Here is a 19,277-nt window from a genome sequence, read left to right as displayed (position 1 = left end):
TGTTTTAATGGCTGTGTACTTAAATAGATGAAGCAGTTTCAGTCCATCTGACTGACTTCTGTAAAGAAGTCAGTAGTCCCCACTGGACCTGGAACTGGAAATCATTACCATCCCCTGAGAAGTACGGTTTAACAGCCTGAGATGATTTCTATCATGGTTAGGTTTTCTTTTTTGCCGCTGTCAATCAAGTAGGTCACCGTTTGTCAAATTTAGCTTCTTAGGCTGAATTAATTCTTCATACAGCTCTGTATAGGTCAGTCATATATATTTACCGAGCTGAGGAGAGCAGAGATTAGTTGCATTGGAGATTATCTTTTGGAACATTTTGTTGATATTTTCATGTATTCTTTCATGTCACATGTAATATTTTAATTTTGAGTTCAAAATAAAGTTGTGTTCCCTAGTGGAGTTATTAAGAAAAGGCTGCAGTTAAAATAATTTTTTCGACCTGTCACTGAACTGACATAAAGGTACATATTGTTGGGCACACACACTTACGTGGTGTGTGGTAACAGGAGGGGCTATGAGCTGTCGAGCTGGGATCATAGATTAACGAAACAGAGAAGCCACCAATCCTTATGAGTCTGCTACACACAAACACAAACAGTCCAGCTCTGACTAAATTCAGTTTTTAATTCACTTTATGGGTGCTGAGATGAGAATTAAGGCCTGATGGAACATCACAGCTTTACCTCTTCCTACATAGTGCTGAAACTTTGGTTGGAGAGGTCAACAACAAAAAAATGGTTAGTTCCAGCTCCCTTTCTGCCTTGTGAAATCAACATCATCAGTAAATGGTAAACAGTCTTTACTTATATAGCACTTTTCTAGTCCTGATGACTACTCAAAACATTTTACACATGCATACTGTGCATCTATGTGCAGCACTTTCTCTACTAGAAGGGGGCAATTTAGGGTTCAGTATCTTGCCCAAGGACACTTCGGCAAAGGGGTCGAACCACCGACCTTCCTGTAAGAGGACGACCTGAGCCACAGCCGCGGGGCCATGTGGCCTAATGACATCATCTATTTTGTAGTAAATTACAGCGAGAGATCTTGAACCTGTGATTCCTATATGTTTCAAATCAAATCAGCATGCATGCAGTGCAGACAGTAATTGGAACACACGCACTGAATGTTTTTTGTGTGCTTGCATGGCCTGTGCTTATGCTTCACTGTTTCTGTGGTCTTTTGACTGTGTGTGTGTGTGTGTGTGTGTGTGTGTGTGTGTGTGTGTGTGTGTGTGTGTAACCATCATATTTTATCTCTGTCAGACTGGTTGTTAAAATGAAAATAATCAAGTGATATTTTTGGATGTAATAATGTTATTAATGATAGCATCACCAGTTACTAATGATAATAATTGTTAATGTTATTGAGTTGTGTCAAATCTGGATCCTTCAGCTCTGGATTCAGAGATGCCTGCAGGATATGAGAGAGAGAAAAGAGAGGGATAGAGCTTTACCTCCTCTTCTGCTCTTACTGACTCTAGTATTGCTGTAGAGGAAGGGGCTTGATTGTTAATAGCTTTGTATGTGAGGAGCAGGATTTTGAATTTCTATTCAGAATTTCTTATTTAAGATAATATTTAAGATTTATATTTTGTTTTTTTTGGGATGAAAGGCGGAGGGGATGTGACAGACACATAATTCTAGTCTGAATTTTACAGGGAGCCAATGCAGAGAAGCTTAGACAGGAGTAATCTTCTTCTAGTTCCTGTGAGGAACTCGTATATGGCATACTTACAAAATATCTGGATGTTTCAGGACATGACTGTAAACAATTGGTCCATAAATAAACAGTCTGGTGCGAAAGTGTTTTAATATATTCATCATTACTGGTGTGTGTTCTGGGTGTATCTATATGATTGACACTCTGTTTGACAATATGCCTCTCCCTCCTCTTGTCTAACCTTCCTCCTGTGGAGCAGGTGGGAACAGCGACAGTGTATTTGATGTGGAGAAGTCTGTGGGCACTATTATCATCGCCAAGCCTCTGGATGCTGAGCAGCGCTCCTTCTTCAACCTGACAGTGCAAGCCACAGATGGCACCAACATTGCATACACACAGGTACCACGTTACCGTTACTTACCAGCCTTTCATTGTTTGGTGTGTTAGACTTGTACCTTACAACTGTACATGCTTTGGGGGAGAGGTTGGGTAAACAGGTTACCAGTCAGTCATAGGACTGCCACTCAGGGACAGAAAAACAATCATTCTACACATTCACACATATTGACAATTTAGACTTGTAAGTTAACCATTGCACTGTGGGAAGAAACAGGAGTAAGTGGAAAAAACCACCCACTCCAGGAAGAGGAGAACATGCAAACGCCACCCACAAAAGCCGGTTGAGACCTACAGCCAATATGTTGTAACTGTGGTGCCACATCATAATTCTTTTTATGTCAAAATAAATATTTTAACTCAGTTTTAGCCATTCCAATTTATGGTATGATCTAGTCCCCCTTATTCAAAAATATTAGATACAAGGATTCCTCTAAACAGATAATGTAGAAAGAGTAGTTCTCTTGCCTTTCAGTAGAAATGATACACATCCTTCACCATCTGAGCATGGAAAAGTTAATTACGAAAAACTGAACAGTAAAGTCAGATGTACTGACCAAATCACAAAGGTCATCTTCAGGGATGAGACCACTTTGAGGTTTGATTCAAGGGAGAACTACTGTCTTTTACAAATCCTGAATGTCTTCAAAATGTTCCTGCTGTATTCTTACATGGGCTCATTCGGTCATTTTACGAGGGGGCTTGCAGGAAAAACTCTGGAGATTGTAAACTAAATAAAACATAGTGAACAGGGACATTGGTCATTGACAGGGTCATTTATGCAGTCTGTATCCGGTCACATATAGTAACATGGATTCATCACATCCTCACTTATCTCTCTGTCATGATGGCTCCCACTCTGCTGTCTATCACATGCTGTCAGTAGTACAGCTAGTACTACTAGTACTAGCAGTAGTAACAGTAGTAGTTGCAGTATGTTGATGTAAGGGCTTGCCTACAAAAATATGTCAAGCATAACATTCACAATAATAGCTGCATTATACATTGCTTATACATTCCAGTCCAGTTTAAGTGTTGAATAAATCTGGCCATATAAAGCCTGCGATGTGTCAAATGTGTTTTTTTATTTTGATCATTCATGTTATACTCACTATTATCTTGGTAGATTGCTGTGAGCAACCTACAATTTAGGGCCACAGCGACTATATAGCAGATATACAGTGTAAGCAAAACTACATATGCATCCACTGTCTGCCCTACTGTCCTCAGTTGCTCAAGAATATTGGGTCATTTCAGCAAGAGGTCCTATGAATCAGGTCATAAAATGTGCTTTGGAGCTGTGTCTAAAGGGCAAAGCATTCCTTCCTGCTCCAAATGGCCACATTGGATTATAGAGCATTGTAGCCTCCTCCTGGCTCCTGACCTCGCAAATCTAGTGTCGATGTTCAGTGAACTGAATGAATTCAGATCTCCTCAGACATAAATCATGTTATATGTCGCTGTTCACTTAAAAATTGATAGAGGTAGTAGTAAAGTTCAAGTTTAAACTGAACTAATAACAATAACCCCTTTGTTACACACAAAGAGATAGTCCTGTCATTTTACCAAAATGCTGACTTGGTATGTTATGGGTCAACTGCAAGAGTTACTTTTTTTTACAGGAAGTTTTAAATCCATGCAGCTCCTCACCTCGTCAGTAAACAGTGGGTCCCATATAGGGAAATAATCTTTCACTGAGAGCAATAGTCAGATTGTAGATAAAGGACAACTGGTTTATAATCTGGCTCCTATTTTCACAGCATCCCCAGTCAGCAATCTCCTGTCAGTGAGAATGATGTTATTTTATTACGCACACCTGTACATCCTCTTTGTCGTGCACTGCGCCAGCCATGTGGTGAGTGCAGTGCACAGGTCAGGAGCTTTAGTAAATATTGCATCAGAAATATCATGAAGAAATTAAGACATAAATAAAAAAAATATGAAATTATGATTGGTGTCAGACAGATGGTTTGAGTTTGATTTCTAATTTTTTTTTTTCTCCGAATGGAGCCAAAAACTAAAAGAAAGGCTGTTGAGACACTGGAAAAAGTCAGACACTGGAGTAAAGTGGAAGATTCCATACTGTTGTAATAGATAATAATAATTACCTAATGCTATTTAAATAACACAATAAATGCTCAACAAAAGTATGTAAATAAAAATCTACAACATACAAATACCACACACCACCTGTGTGTTATCATAATTAACTGTAAACTTTAAATTGACTTACAAGTAATGTGAATGAAAGATGGAAAGGATTAGGTGGCTGGAGCTGTACTCAGGGCATGTGTAACTTGTCAGCTAAAGGATTTCCTGATGTTATCTCTGACCTGGATGTGTCACATGACAAAAACAACAGAGTTGAAATGAAAGAAAAGTGCATCACTCACAAAAAACCACTAGAGGGAAAAATACTAAAACCAGATACATTACATTACATGTCATTTGGCTTTTATCCAAAGCGACTTCTAATTAGTGCATTCAACATCTATGAGGGGCAATTGAGGGGTTCAGTATCTTGCCCAGGGACACTTCGGCATGCAGATGGGGAAGTGTGGGGAGGATCGAATCGCCGAACTTGTGGTTGTAGGACAACCACTCTACCCCTCAGCCCAGCCGCCCCCGAAAGTTACATAGTTATACAGAGCATGACATCCCTAGTGTTATGGAGAGCTGTTCAGTGGTTTGTGATCTGCTATTTCGAATTTTGGCCATTGCTATTTTGTTTTTTTGAAACCAGGCGGAACCATGTTTGAAGGAGAGGGGTTGATCCTGACAGAGTTTAAGGACACTAGCTGTAGCCGCACTTACACCTGTGACCTTCCCCCATTGGGCAGTACTAGCTTTCAATTACACAGTATCCATGCTCCAATGCTCACGGCGCATGGAACCATATTGACAAATTGAACATTGTGCTATATTGAAGAAAACTTAAAACTAGAGGCTATTTTGAGTCCATTTACTCTGTATGAAAATGTTTGCTGATGTTATAAATCAAGTGAGAAGTAGAGTCACAGACTTCGACTACTTTGTGCAATTAGTATAGTCTCTGCTTGTCTTTCGCGATAATGCAGCCATTCGCATTGGCTTCACTTCTGGACCCAGAGTCTATGTCCAAGTCTATGGATAAAATACGACACTGAGCAAAAATAAAAAAAACACGCTGTACATTTTATGGCAGAAATTCTCTCTATATGTTATACCCCTCTACCCTGCCCATCAGCCTCATCTTCCGGGCGGTCCACTTTCTGTAACCAGCAAGACTGCACAAAATCCTGACCTCTTTTCCACCTGCTTAGCTCCTCACCAGAGCAGCAGCTTGCATCCTGATGCCTCTGGCTTCCTGTCCTGGCCTCTTATGTGAACCATGGTTGGCATCCTGCCATACTTGCCCTGATACCAATGTGTTGTTTTAGCATTAAGCAGGTATATTGCTAAAGTCGGTGATTGATCAGATTTCATTTTTTCTATTTTCTCTGTGTATAGTAGTAGTATGATTTGGCGCTATACAAATAAAATAAAATTGAATTGATTTGAATTAAATCTACACTTACTTTTTCTGATTTCCTGCCTTTCTGTCTGCCTCACTACCTGTCTATCTCTGCCTTTCCCCCTGTTTTGTCCTGACTCATGCTGGGATTCCATACCAGTCATCTGTGACTCAGGAACTTCCCATGAGTCATGACACACACCTCATCCAACACCTTGCATGACTTCGCTGCAGTGGGCCCAAAGACGTGCATTCAGTCTTGTTAATTTTTGTTTAACCTATATTCTGTTACACAATTCCAATAACACAAAAGTTTGCCATTCACAGATATGAACAGTAAAGTTGAACATAAAAGCACAGAAATGTCCTTTGTCTTTGTGAGTGTATAGACCAGTTTTCAAAATGGGAAAATTAGTTGTGTACAATTACTCTTTGTCACTATGGTAATGAAATGCCTGAGCCCTCAAGGGTGCTGATACAGCCAGGACTTGGTCAAACTGGGCTATTATGAAAGTAGTGATTTAACAAAAGCAGAAACTAAAGACAGAAAGCCAAATCCTATTGTCTTCTGCGACATCATTGTACTGTACAGTGATTGTTTCTGGCATAATAATGACTGAGAATTTAATGGATTTGAAACTCCCTCAACTTGTCCTAACTGAATTGCTAATCCTGCTTCCTACAAAATATGTTCAAATACAACTAATCTGTGCTTGCAAATATGTTTTGTAGGAAATGTTATGATGCCAATATTTGGTGTTGTTCAAAATATCTATATGTAAAGAGCTCAAACTGAAAATATGACAAACTACTATGCACTCAGTTTATCATGTCACATCATTTATTCTTCTGTTCTCTTTTCTTTGTCAATGCCCCTCATATTCTAGGTTCACATCATTGTCATGGACAACAATGACAATGCTCCCATCTTCTCCCAATCAACCTATGATGTCACTATTTCTGAAGATACACCACCAGACTCTGAGGTGGTCCAGGTTTTGGCATCTGACCGTGACGAGCACCACCGGCTGACCTACTCACTACAGAGCTCCATCGACCCCAGCAGCATGCGTCTGTTCCGCATCCACCCTACCGTGGGCACCATCTACACTGCTCAGAGGCTGGATCATGAGGCCTGCGCCCAGCACATCCTCACTGTTGTTGTAAGACTTGCTTTGGTCCTGTATGCACCACTAAATTTAAGTCAGTGTCTGCCAATGCCTTATATTTAGGATCTTGTGCCAACAGTTGTGACTCTTTCACTGCCTCAGTTTACATTTACAGGGTCCAGTCTGGCCTATATTGTCGTCCAATAAAGTTACAGTGTTGTATTAAGTTCATTCACTCCCTTTGGTTGTTCATCCTGTTGATGGTTTCCGGACTGGTTAAAAGCATTCAAATAATTGAGGTGTTAAAGGGATATATCGCTAACAGTTTGTGTGTATACATATAGCGGGTAATAATCAATTGACATGATATTTGTCAAACCCCAAATACCCAAAAGATGAAATATTGGCAATAGAAGGTTTTAACATTTTTGCACTAAAAAGAAGAATGCAGCTCAATTACAATGGTTTCAAAGCTGAGCGAATTTTTGCTAGTTTAATTCTGTTTAAAGCAGTGATATTACATCTATTTCTTTTTCATTTAAAATGAAAGGGGGAAGAGAGTCAAAGAGAATAAAAAAAGACATATTAACCAGTACTGTACTGTAAAGTAAAGTAATAGTAGGTGAATGGTCTGTATTTATATAGCACTCTTATAGTCTTGATGACCATTCAAAGCACTCTATAGTACAGTACTTTTTTCTATGAGGGGCCATTCGGGGTTCAGTATCTTGCGCAAGGACACTTCGGCATGCAGATGGGGAAGACCGCAATCGAGCCGCCGGCCTTCTGGTTGGAGGCCGACTGCTCTACCCCTCAGCCACAGCCCCCATAAACATGCAATACTTGTAAATGCAAGGATGTATAAAAAATACAAAAAATATAAATGGCAGAAATAATATATACAGTGTACACAAAATATGTGCAGTGTGAGAACACTCTGCAGTTGTTATACTCTTAGTATTATTATTATTAATAATATTATTGTTGTTGTTTCTATAGAATTGATCTGGAGTGGTCAGAACAAAAGAAGTGTTTGTGGATATTAATTAATCAATTCAATTTGAATAAATTCAGGGTTGTATTCCTAAGTCCAATTTGTTGAATCTGTGCTCTCATTCTATTCATGAACTAATCACTTAGCAATTCAGATAATTACACTGTACAGCAAACCAGTCTCTACACCTCATCAAGAAAAGGGACTTTTTGAACTGATTATGCATCTATTGGTAAACTACTGAAATTAGGGGAAATATATATGCCAGAGGACAGTGAATGGTCTGGTCTGATGCCATTTAGAATTTAGTTTTTGTCTGTTATACTTTATGATGTCACTTTTAGATTTTGCATTTGAATGATAATCTAATTATACTGATTATAATGACCATGAATAATTGCTTTTTTCTTGTTGTTTTTTGTGTACTACAGGTAAAGGACCAAGAGTTCCCCTACAGAAAGAACCTGGCTCGTGTGCTAATAGAGGTGGAAGATATAAATGACCATGTACCCATCTTTACTAGTGCTTTATATGAAGGCCAAGTTTATGAGTCAGCAGCAGTGGGATCAGGTGTGGTCCAGGTCACTGCTCTTGACAAAGACAAAGGAGAGAATGCAGAGCTACACTACTCCATTGAAGCAGGTAGGCATCTCTGACAACTAGCCTACCCGTTCTTGTAAGTTGTAAGTGTTCTTTAGGTAACTGTCCTTAAAATGTCTACCACAGTGATACATTTTTTTTAATCTCTGTTGTTTATTTTCCCACAGGGAACACTGGAAATGCATTCAATATTGAGTCAGTTTTGGGTATCATCACTGTTGCACATGACCTGGATTTGTCCAGCATAGGCCATTATGTTCTCACTGTCAGAGTCACTGACAATGGCTCCCCTCCCCTATCCACCACCACTATTGTGCGTATTGCTGTCACCCTCTCTGACAATGCTGGCCCAAAGTTCCCTCAGCCTGAGTACCAAGCTGAAATCACAGAAAATGCAGTGATTGGGACCTCTGTAACTACAGTCAGTGCTGTAAGCCAGTCCACCCTAACTTATGACATCAAGCAAGGTAACAAAGACCGTGTTTTTCAGATTAATCAATACAGTGGAGTGATTACTATTCAAAGGCCTCTAGACTTTGAGACCACAGCATCTTATACTCTGATAGTCCGGGCCACCAACATGGCTGGCATGGCCTCCAATGCTACTCTGTTAATTCAGGTCGTGGATGAAAATGACAACCCGCCAGTATTCCAGCTGCTCCATTATCGTGGTAGCATCAGCGAGGCAGCACCAGTGAACAGTGTGGTATGGGACTCAGATGACTCACCTCTCGTAATAAAGGCCACAGATGCTGACCGCAACCAAAATGCTCTGCTAGTCTACCAGATTGTTGAGGATACAGCAAAAATGTTCTTCACAGTAGACTCAGGGACTGGCTCCATTAGAACAATTGCTAATCTAGACCATGAGACATTTTCCAATTTTTACTTCCATGTCCATGTGAGGGATAACGGTAGGCCACAGTTGACAGCAGACAGTCCAACTGAAGTTACAATACAAGTGATTGACACGAATGATTCACCGCCTCGTTTCACCCAGAATGCCTATGAAACAGTCCTGCTACTTCCCACCTTTGTGGGAGTAGAAGCTTTGCAGGTTTCAGCTGTAGACCCTGATAAAGGTGTTCTCGCAGAGCTTACCTACTCTCTGACTGATGATGTACTGGATTACTTTGACATTAAACCTTCAAGTGGAGTCATCATTGTCAAAAACAATAACTTCACCAAAGAACATTTCCGCTTTAGTGTCAAAGTTTCAGATGGTAAATTCTCCAGCATGGCTTTGGTGACTATTCTTGTCCAAGAAGCTCTGGATTCTGGCCTCAGCTTCACCCATAGTCTTTACTCTTCCTCTATTCAGGAGAATGTGTCAAACATCACCCAAGTTGCTGTGGTTAATGCCGTGGGAAACCGTCTAAATGAACCTTTGAAGTACACCTTATTGAATTCTGGTACACGCTTTAAAATTCGTCCGACTTCTGGTGTGATCCAAACCACAGGAATACCCTTTGACCGTGAAGAGCAAGAGTTTTATGAACTGGTTGTTGAGGCAAGAAGGGAATATGACCATCTGCATGTGGCTAGAGTTATGGTTAGAGTCCAAGTTGAGGACATAAATGATAATACTCCTATGTTTGTTGGACTTCCTTATTATGCAGCTGTTCAAGTAGAAGCTGAGCCAGGATCACCTGTTTTCAGGGTCATGGCAGTAGACGGTGACAAAGGGATTAATGGAGAGATATCTTACTATCTTCAGGATGACCATGATCACTTTGAGATCAACCAACAGACAGGTGTTCTCAGCCTTAAGAGAGCCTTTGAATCCGACCTGTCTATTGTGGAATACCAGATGGTGATATATGCCAGAGATGGTGGTTATCCACCTCTCTCATCTACTATAGAGTTCCCCATCACTGTAGTCAACAAGGCAATGCCTGTCTTTGACAGATCATTTTATTCTGTTTCTGTTAATGAGGATGTAGTTTTGCACACACCTATCATGGGCATCAATGCCACTAGTCCTGAAGGTCAAAACATCATCTACACTATTGTTGATGGAGATCCATCTCTTCAGTTTGACATTGGTTTTGACACTGGAGTCATAAGTGTCATCCACTGTTTGGACTATGAAGCAGCATCATCTTACCACCTGACCATCAGAGCCACAGACTATCTAACTGGTGCCCGTGCAGAGGTCGATGTTGATGTGATTGTCCAGGATGTTAATGATAATCCGCCTATCTTCCAGAAAATGTCCTACAGGGTAGTTTTGTCTGAGACAGCCATGATTGGAACCCCAGCCCTTCAAGTTATTGCCACTGATAAAGACTCAGAGAAGAACAATGTTGTCCGCTACCAGATCTTCTCAGATGCACATAACAGCACAGATTACTTTCACATTGATAGTAGCAGTGGATTAATCCTCACAGCACGTATGCTAGATCATGAACTACTCCAGAAGTATGACTTCATTGTCAGGGCCACTGATAATGGCTTCCCACCACTTAGTAGTGAAGTATCTGTCACAGTTTTAGTAAATGATGTGAATGATAATCCACCACTTTTCAATCAGTTACTCTATGAGGCATATGTGAATGAGTTAGCACCAAGGGGCCATTTTGTAGCCTGTGTCCAGGCCTCAGACGCTGACAGCTCAGATTGTGAAAAACTGGATTACAGCATTTTGTCAGGAAATGAAAGGATGAACTTTGTGATGGACAAAAAGACAGGAATCCTCACCTTGTCTAGTCACCGGAAGCAAAGAATGGAGCCTGCATACAGTCTCAATGTTTCAGTGTCTGATGGGGTATTCACCAGCACTGCACAGGTTCATATTAAGATGTTGGGAGCCAACCTGTACAGTCCAGTGTTTGGACACAATGTGTATGAGGCGGAGTTAAGAGAGAATGCTGCAGTAGGAACCAAAGTTATACAGGTAAGTGCTGTTGGAATTCATTCTAATTTTTTTCAGGAGTAATATTGATACTATATTACTGAAATGATAAAATACTTTTAACTGTATTGACAAATGCATTTTAATTCCAGGTTAAGGCCACAGATGCAGATCCCGGAGTGTTCGGTCACTTCATTTATTCCTTTGTTAATGATGTGGGAAAGGACCAGTTCAGCATTGATGCAAATGGTCAGATCACCACTGCAGAAAAGCTTGATCGTGAGGACCCAGCCAACAAGAACATCATTTTGACAGTGGTAGCCCGGGACTCTGGTGGACGTGACTCCTATTGTACAGTACAAGTTACTCTTTTGGATGATAATGATAATGTACCTCGCTTCCGTGCCACTGAGTACAGAGCTTCAGTCAAATCTGATGTTGCCACAGGATTTTTGGTGACACAGATCCAGGCCTATGACCCTGATGATGGCACTAACGCCAAAGTTACATACTCACTTTACAGTGAGGCACATGTCCCAGTGGTAGACATTTTGGAAATAGACCCAGACAATGGTTGGATGGTGACCAAAGGCAGCTTCAGTCACTTGAGGAACTCTGTATTATCTTTTTTTGTGAAAGCTGTGGATGGAGGACATCCAGTCAGACACTCTTTAGTGTCTGTCTACATCCATGTTCTTTCTCCAGATTCCTTAATTCCTTACTTTAGCCAACATCAATATTCATTTGGCGTGCCAGAGGATACTCCCATAGGGTCAACCATAGGGATGGTGCGACTCAATACTCCTCCTGGATATGCTTTGCTCTCTGCTACTTTTGCCTTGGTTAATGGAGAGACTGGAGAAAACAACCAAGATGGAGTATTTGTAGTGAATAAGGACACTGGTGTGATCAAGCTCGATAAGCCCTTGGACTATGAGGTAATCAAAGGATACCACTTCAAAATCACTACCACTGTACAACAGGCTAAGCTGGATTCTGTGACTTCTGTTGATGTGGAAATCAAAGTATTTGATCTAAATGACAACAAACCAGCCTTTGAAGCTAACTCATATGAGGCCACAGTTATGGAGGGAATGTCAATTGGAACCAAAATAATTCAAGTGCAAACAGTAGACCCAGACTCAGGGGCAAATGGCCAGGTAACATACAATCTTGGGGCATTAATCCAGTCAGGAGGAGATTCAGACACACTGGTTGACACTTTTAGTATTGACAGCAACACAGGCTGGATCTCAACATGCAAAGACCTGGACCATGAGACCAATCCATCTTACACATTCACAGTTGTGGCCTCAGACCTTGGGGAAACGTTGTCTCTTTCCAGTACCACTACCGTGACAGTAGCAGTGGCAGACATCAATGACAACCCACCCAGGTTTCTGGAGCAGCACTACTTTAGTTCAGTTCAGGAGAGTGACCATCCAGGAGAGGTGGTAGCTGTGCTGAACACTAGAGATGATGACAGCTCTGCTCTTAACCGGCAAGTCAGCTACCACATCACTGGTGAGTACCACTGTGAATGTCCATCATTACCGCATAACCCTGGCCGATTTGTTTTCTTTTTTTTAACATCTAATGTCAATGTTTAGTTCCTGTTTTCCTTATCTAGGGATGGCAACTTTGGTATAATAAAGGCAGAGGTTTTTGTGACAGGTAAACTATGGTTATCATGGTTATGGTTACTATGTTTGTCATAGCAACTAAATCACTTGATTGAGGTTATAGAAATAATAATAACATCAACAATAAGATAATCTTTGACAGGATCCCTAGTGTTCTACATGAAGGTTAGATACTGTACATGAACATCCTCTACCCTGAACTGCACATAGAAGGAATAGAATTTTTAGCAATGGCACTGAATTTTTGTGTTTGACATAAATTGAGCAGGAAAAAATACCAAAATCCTGGGCTGTGTATTTTCGTCCTTGTGCGTGCAAACATTGATTACTGAGAACCATTGTGTGTGTCTCTCTCTGTCTTGGTGCCAGATTTGCATCTGATTATTTTATGTAGTAGTCATGGAGAAAAACTGTACACTAAATTAAAGCCATGATACGGTTTAAAAGTATACAAAAAAATGAGAAACAGGTATTGAAATTAGATGACATTTCATGGCAGCCTATAACATTTACACAGTTACAGATCTCAAGAGGCGAAAGAAGTTGTAAATAGATTTAAAGTAGATAATTTAAAGTACTGTCTGGTTTACTCATGGAAATCAGAGGGAGATCAATGTCAAATCTTTGTATGGCAATCAAGTAAAGAAGAAAAACTGTTTGAGTTGTTATACGCAAAGGTGCAAGGGTATTTTTTTCCCCCAAAACAGAACAAAAGGAATAAAGGAGGAGAGGAAAGCCAGGTGAATGGTGAAACTGTATTGATGAAAATGAAGGACTTACTTGGCTGAATTGCAGTCTGCATAAGGTAATAATGAAGTTAGGACACCCCAAGAGACTGTGGCAGAGGACTACAGTGCCAACAGGAGATGCAGTGAGGGAAAGAAAGGAAAGGAAATCCTTCCCCTGACCGTATTATAATGAGTATGAGTCATCAGCTGGAGTAAACGGCAGACATGACTTTAAAAAAAAGTGATTTTATGTCCACAAATGATTGTTGCAGACCTATACTGGAAACCCACATCTATCTAATAATTCCAAAATCTCTGTCTGTCTTTTTGTCTGTATGTGGCTTTCTGATCGGTTTCCCACTTGGCATGTGTATTGTTACAGGCCTAAGAAAGTGCACTGTCAAATTTGGTTTAATTTCGACATAAGAATCAATACCAATAAACTTTGAATAAACAGACGACCTGCGGTCTGTAGCAGCAGCGGCTGGTAAATCATGACAAGAGCGTGTTCACAATGGACGTGGTCTTAACAGCGATGACAAATGATTCTCCAGTTTGAGGTTCTGAGTACTGAGTCAAGGTTTACTGAACTTTAAATTAACAGGTGAATGGCTCTTTGTCTGGCTACAGGGTTCTTAGGCCTGACTCCCACAGCCGGTCTTTACTTGCCAAGCCTCAGTTATTGCAGGTCAGTTTTACAGTTTAAGAAAAAAAGCTGCAACTGAAATTACCAGAGGCCAAGCAAACAGCCCATTCCAAACTGTTTAGAATGGGCACTGCACTAGTACTAAACTCTCTGGACTCAGAGCCACAACCACAGCTAATGCTACAGTATCAGTCTATTAATAAATGCACAGTGACTTGTCCTGTGTGAAAGTACTGTGTTTGAGAGCAGTTCCACAGCAGCCTGACAGCCGTTTAAATATAAGGTTCAATTCCATCAATGCCCACATTAACACACCAACAGTAATGCTAGACAATTGCAATAGAGTTGTCAAACTATGAAGAAATGATGGAGCATGCATCCACACAAAAAATGATGAAAATCATATATTTTCTGTATTTATGATAAAAAAAAAAAATTGTTCCACAAACATTTGACACAGAAACCATTGAAAATAAATAATACATGTTTCTATAACTTTGTGTGATGACAAAAACTTCTACTTACAGTGAAAAAACACAAGATTTAAGCAATACTTCTAAAAAAATATATTTGCCAGTTTAGGTCTATATCCTAATCCTAAATTAAGACATTATATTTCCATTCAATTTACCTTGCAACTGTAATGTCCTCTGAAGTTATGGTGTGTGTGCGTGTGTGTTTGTCCCATTATTTACATTATAGTGATTTATTGTCATGTTCTGTTTATGCTACGGGTTGTTTCTACCTCCAGCCATCACTCTGAGAGACAGGGCTGCCTCAAGATGGAGGGCTGGAAGAATGTGCTTCTTGCAGCCAGTCTCGTAGCAATCTCATAAATCCACAATATTATGGTCCAACTTTTGTCCATTTTGCTGCAACATTGATTTTCCCCACCCTGGTTACACATTTATTTTGTCTTGTGTTTTTTTTTGTAACTCTCATTAGTGCAGTGGTCCAAGAAAAAAAACTGTTACTTTTTATAAAACATTTAGACAGAAATGTATTTACAATTATTCAGTGCACATTCCAAGAGCAAAGTGAATACAGGTGCAATGGAGAGGCAAAAGCAAGACAACCCTCAAAAAGGTGATGGTTTTGCATGTGGTGGACAGCCCAATCAGGTTGCACATGCTCAAGAGCATGGAGGAGATACCAGGAAACCGACTGTTACACAAGGAGAGCTGGACACGGCTGTAGAAGGGCATCAACCCAGCTGCAGGACCACTCCCAGAGCCCTACAAAATGACCTCCAGAGGGCTAATGGTGTGCATGTTTCTGACCAAACTGTCAGAAACAGACTCCATGAGGGTGTCATGAGGGCTGGACGTTCTCTAGTGGGACCTGTGCTCACAGCCCAGCACCGTTCAGCTCGATTGGCAATCGCCAGAGAACACCAGAATTAGCAGGTTCCCCACTGGCCCCCTGTTCTCTTCACAGATGAGAGCAGTTCACACTGAGCATGTGACAGGCATGAAAGAGTCTGGAGATGACGTGGTGAACGTTATGCTGCCTGTAACATCATCCAGCATGATCGGTTTGGCGGTGGGTCACTGATAGTCTGGGGAGGCATATCCTTGAAGGGTCTAACAGACCTCCATGTCCTAGCCAACAGTACCCTGACTGCTGTTAGGTACCAGGATGAAACTGACTGACCCTCACGTTCCCCTGAACTAAATCCAATTGAGCAGCTATGGGACGTTAAGTATCGGTGTATTCGACGCCGCCAAGAACCGCCACAGTCTGTCCAGGAGCCCAGTGATGCAGTGAGGAAATTCATGCAAGTTGGATCAGCCTATGATTTTCAGAGTGGTTTTGAATCCAGCCCTTAATGGGTTGAGGATTTTGGTGACCGTTTTTACCACATTTGTTCTCAGCAAATTATACAATGTACATCAGTAACGAAGTTTAACTTGAATATTAGTTCATCAAGATCTGATTTGTGATTTAATTGTTCCCTTAATTTTTTTTGAGCAGTATCTAAATGATTAATGTAATTGTTTAATGTAAATTTAGGACTTGACAAATGAACACCTCCGTAATTATGGTACTTGGCCATTCCCCAAGTAGGCATCATGCAACATCCATAACAGTTTATGTCCCATATGCTACGTTTCGTATTCGGAAGTTGGAAATGTCTGACTTGCAATTTCCCGATTGCGTTTCAGACAAACAAAAGATTTCCAAGCTGCTACTATAAAAAGTACAATGGAACGCCACTTGTCTTGTGGGTTTTTTAGTAGTTTTTCCTTACTCTTGTTGAGGGTTAAGAACAGAGGATGTCACACCTTGTTAAAACCCTATGAGACAAATTGTGATTTGTGAATATGGGCTATACAAATAAAATTTGATTGATTGATTGATTGTGGTGTGATGCGATGTGACATTTAAACTTATTTTGTGATACAAATTGTTATCACTTTCAAACTCCATGTCAGCTTACATGTCAAAAAATGTTCGCTGACCTGGATATCTGTCTTTATGTTAAGGTGGAAACTATCGGGGCGTGTTTGCGCTGGGCCTGGTTCAGGGTGAATGGAAGATGTATGTGAAGGGACTGCTGGACAGGGAGGAGCGCAACCTCTACATCATCAATGTCACTGCAAGCGACGGACTTTTTGTTTCCCAGGCAACCTTGGAAATTACAGTGATAGACACGAATGACAACAGCCCCGTCTGTGACCAGGTGAGGAATAAAACCATATGATAATGGTTTAAGTCTTTTGCAATTGGCAGATATTGTTAGATACATTGTTTGTCTATTTATTAACTGTTTATTAACATTTTATTCCATACACTGCCTCTCTTTATTTCGTGTGTGTGTGTGTGTGTGTCTAGGTTGTGTACACTGCTTCCTTTCCAGAGGACCTCCCAGTCAACAGTGTGCTGCTGAGGGTTGGAGCTACAGATGCGGATGTGGGCATCAGTGGATGGGTCCAGTACTCCTTACATGGTCCTGGCTCCCAGGATTTTAGCATGAACCAAGACACTGGTATGGATAAAGTCTCACTTTGAAAGCACACTTAAAAATTACATTTCTCTTTGTGGAACTTTTTTTTAAACTAAACTCATAATTTTTTACAATGATCAGTCCAGTATTGAGTGAGATGCAGGAGAGAAACGATATCCTATCTCCATCTTATCGCTCTGCTTACACAGTTAAACATACATTTATTTGTGTGGATACTTTAAAACTTGTGTGACACATTGTCATGTCCAACTCTTTACTTCCATCTCTCAATGCTTCACATGTCATTTATCATCTGACCAGGTGAGCTCAAGTCATCTGTGACTCTGGACCATGAGATGACGCCCAGCTATCGCCTGGTTGCCCAGGCAACTGATGGTGGTGGAAAATGGTGTCGTTCTAAGGTGCAGCTGGTAGTGACTGATGTGAACGACAACCCCCCAATCTTCACCATGCCACATTACACAGCCAGCATCTATGAAGACACTGCCAACAAAGCCCTGCTCACCCGTATCCAGGCTATTGACCCTGATGAAGGTGATGCAACTATAAGTATTGTTGAAATTACTGCCATTATCACCACTACTTCAGGTCATGATTGAAACGATACACTATTTTATTTGTAAAAAAAACCTTAATTCAGTAAATGCAATCTTCCACTACAATGGCAAACCTTTGCCCAACAGTCTCGTTATGAAACCACATTTAAATTCATTATATACAGATTTTTATCGAAGTTTTCTGGTAATCCGCCAAGTAGTTTTACACGTACATTTATTCGATACATATTTTTATTTGGAGCTGCACCAAATTGGATACAGTCTTTGATATCAGTCCCCTAAACATGCCACAATTTTTTCATCAAGATCCATTAATGATTCTCAAAGAAATCAACAAAGACTTTGACATACTCGCAATGTTAAAAAATGAAAACGCAATGCTTGATCAGCACCAGGTTCTTCCCTGACCCATAACAAATGCCTCCATTAAGTTTTGTGGGAAACAGTCCAGTAGTTTTTCTGTTATATAACAAACTGACAAACACACAAACAAACGCAGATGAAATATGACTTGGGTAACAATATAGAATGTCAAACTGGGAAAAAACACAATGTTGATAACAAAGCACCAGCTCCTAAAACATAATTAGGCTTGGAAAGTGACATAAGAAGCTATGTAATGAATGAAAAACACAAGCTTTACCGTAAAAGTCCTCAAAACCCCTGCCTCCTCTGACCAATTTCTGCAAATGAGATGTGATTGTCAAACTATTCAAAACATTTTTCAGAAACCATTATAGGGAGACAGAGGTCAATGATATCAGGTATTTGTGTCAAACATTCTGATGCCTTTAAACCCCTGCTGTTCTTCTGGCACTCTTCCTGTGGCTCTGCAGCAGGTCCAGGCCGGATGGTGGCCTATTCCCTGGTTGACTCTGCTGGAGGCTCCTTCTCCATCGATAAATCCTCAGGCATTGTTGTCCTGGAACGGGTTCTCGACCGTGAGGTCCAGTCAGCTTATCAGATAACAGTCCTTGCTTCAGACCAGGGTTCACCGCTGCCTCTCTCTTCATTGGTCAATGTGACGATCACCGTGCTTGACATCAATGACAACCCGCCTGTTTTTGAGCGCCGTGACCAGATGGCAACAGTGCTGGAGGATGTGCCAGTGGGCACTGAAGTTCTGAGAGTTTATGCTGCAAGCAAGGACATCGGAACCAATGCTGAGATCACTTACAGTATCCGATCAGGCAACGAGCACGGGAGGTTCCACATCCACCCACTGACTGGTGAGAGTGCTAAGCACATTTCTTCACTAGTCATCCATCATTTTATTCACTCTTCATTCACATTTTAACAAGTTCCTGTTGTATTGTTGTACACATGAACACTCCAAGCTGTCCAGTGGGGAATGAAGTACGTTGCCCACTGACAAATGAGCTCCATTGACACAGGTATCTCAGGGGTTCAGGGGCTCAACTGGTTAGCCATATTCCGCATGGAACGTCAGTTATAGTTATAGTACTATCACTGATCACGTTCCTTAGGTCACTTTCACTGTGATGCTGTGTTATTCTCCATTTCTTTCCTTTCTAAAACTACCACAATGAGCAGTGACATGCACAGACATTTTGGGGGGGCAGGAGCATGAGAAAAAGGGCAATTATCATAATTATTT

At 40.8% G+C, this 19,277-nt stretch overlaps 1 protein-coding gene across 5 annotated transcripts in view; it reads left to right on the top strand.

The window, feature by feature from the left end:
* The window catches only part of fat3a (FAT atypical cadherin 3a), a 177,260-nt gene that overhangs the window by 120,582 nt on the left and 37,401 nt on the right, over positions 1-19,277 (top strand). For all 5 annotated transcript variants that reach the window (XM_047339510.1, XM_035153811.2, XM_035153813.2 and 2 more), the window contains 9 exons: positions 1,931-2,070; positions 6,448-6,723; positions 8,095-8,305; positions 8,431-11,159; positions 11,270-12,641; positions 16,621-16,817; positions 16,970-17,123; positions 17,403-17,636; positions 18,496-18,888. In XM_047339510.1, the coding sequence (XP_047195466.1) occupies positions 1,931-2,070; positions 6,448-6,723; positions 8,095-8,305; positions 8,431-11,159; positions 11,270-12,641; positions 16,621-16,817; positions 16,970-17,123; positions 17,403-17,636; positions 18,496-18,888 (5,706 nt within the window). The remainder of the gene's footprint in view (positions 1-1,930; positions 2,071-6,447; positions 6,724-8,094; positions 8,306-8,430; positions 11,160-11,269; positions 12,642-16,620; positions 16,818-16,969; positions 17,124-17,402; positions 17,637-18,495; positions 18,889-19,277) is intronic.

The sequence above is a fragment of the Hippoglossus stenolepis genome, chromosome 4 (assembly GCF_022539355.2).
Source record: "Hippoglossus stenolepis isolate QCI-W04-F060 chromosome 4, HSTE1.2, whole genome shotgun sequence".
Lineage (NCBI taxonomy): Eukaryota > Metazoa > Chordata > Actinopteri > Pleuronectiformes > Pleuronectidae > Hippoglossus > Hippoglossus stenolepis.
The sequence above is the reverse complement of the archived record's forward strand: the minus strand, read 5'-3'. Positions and strand labels throughout refer to the sequence as shown.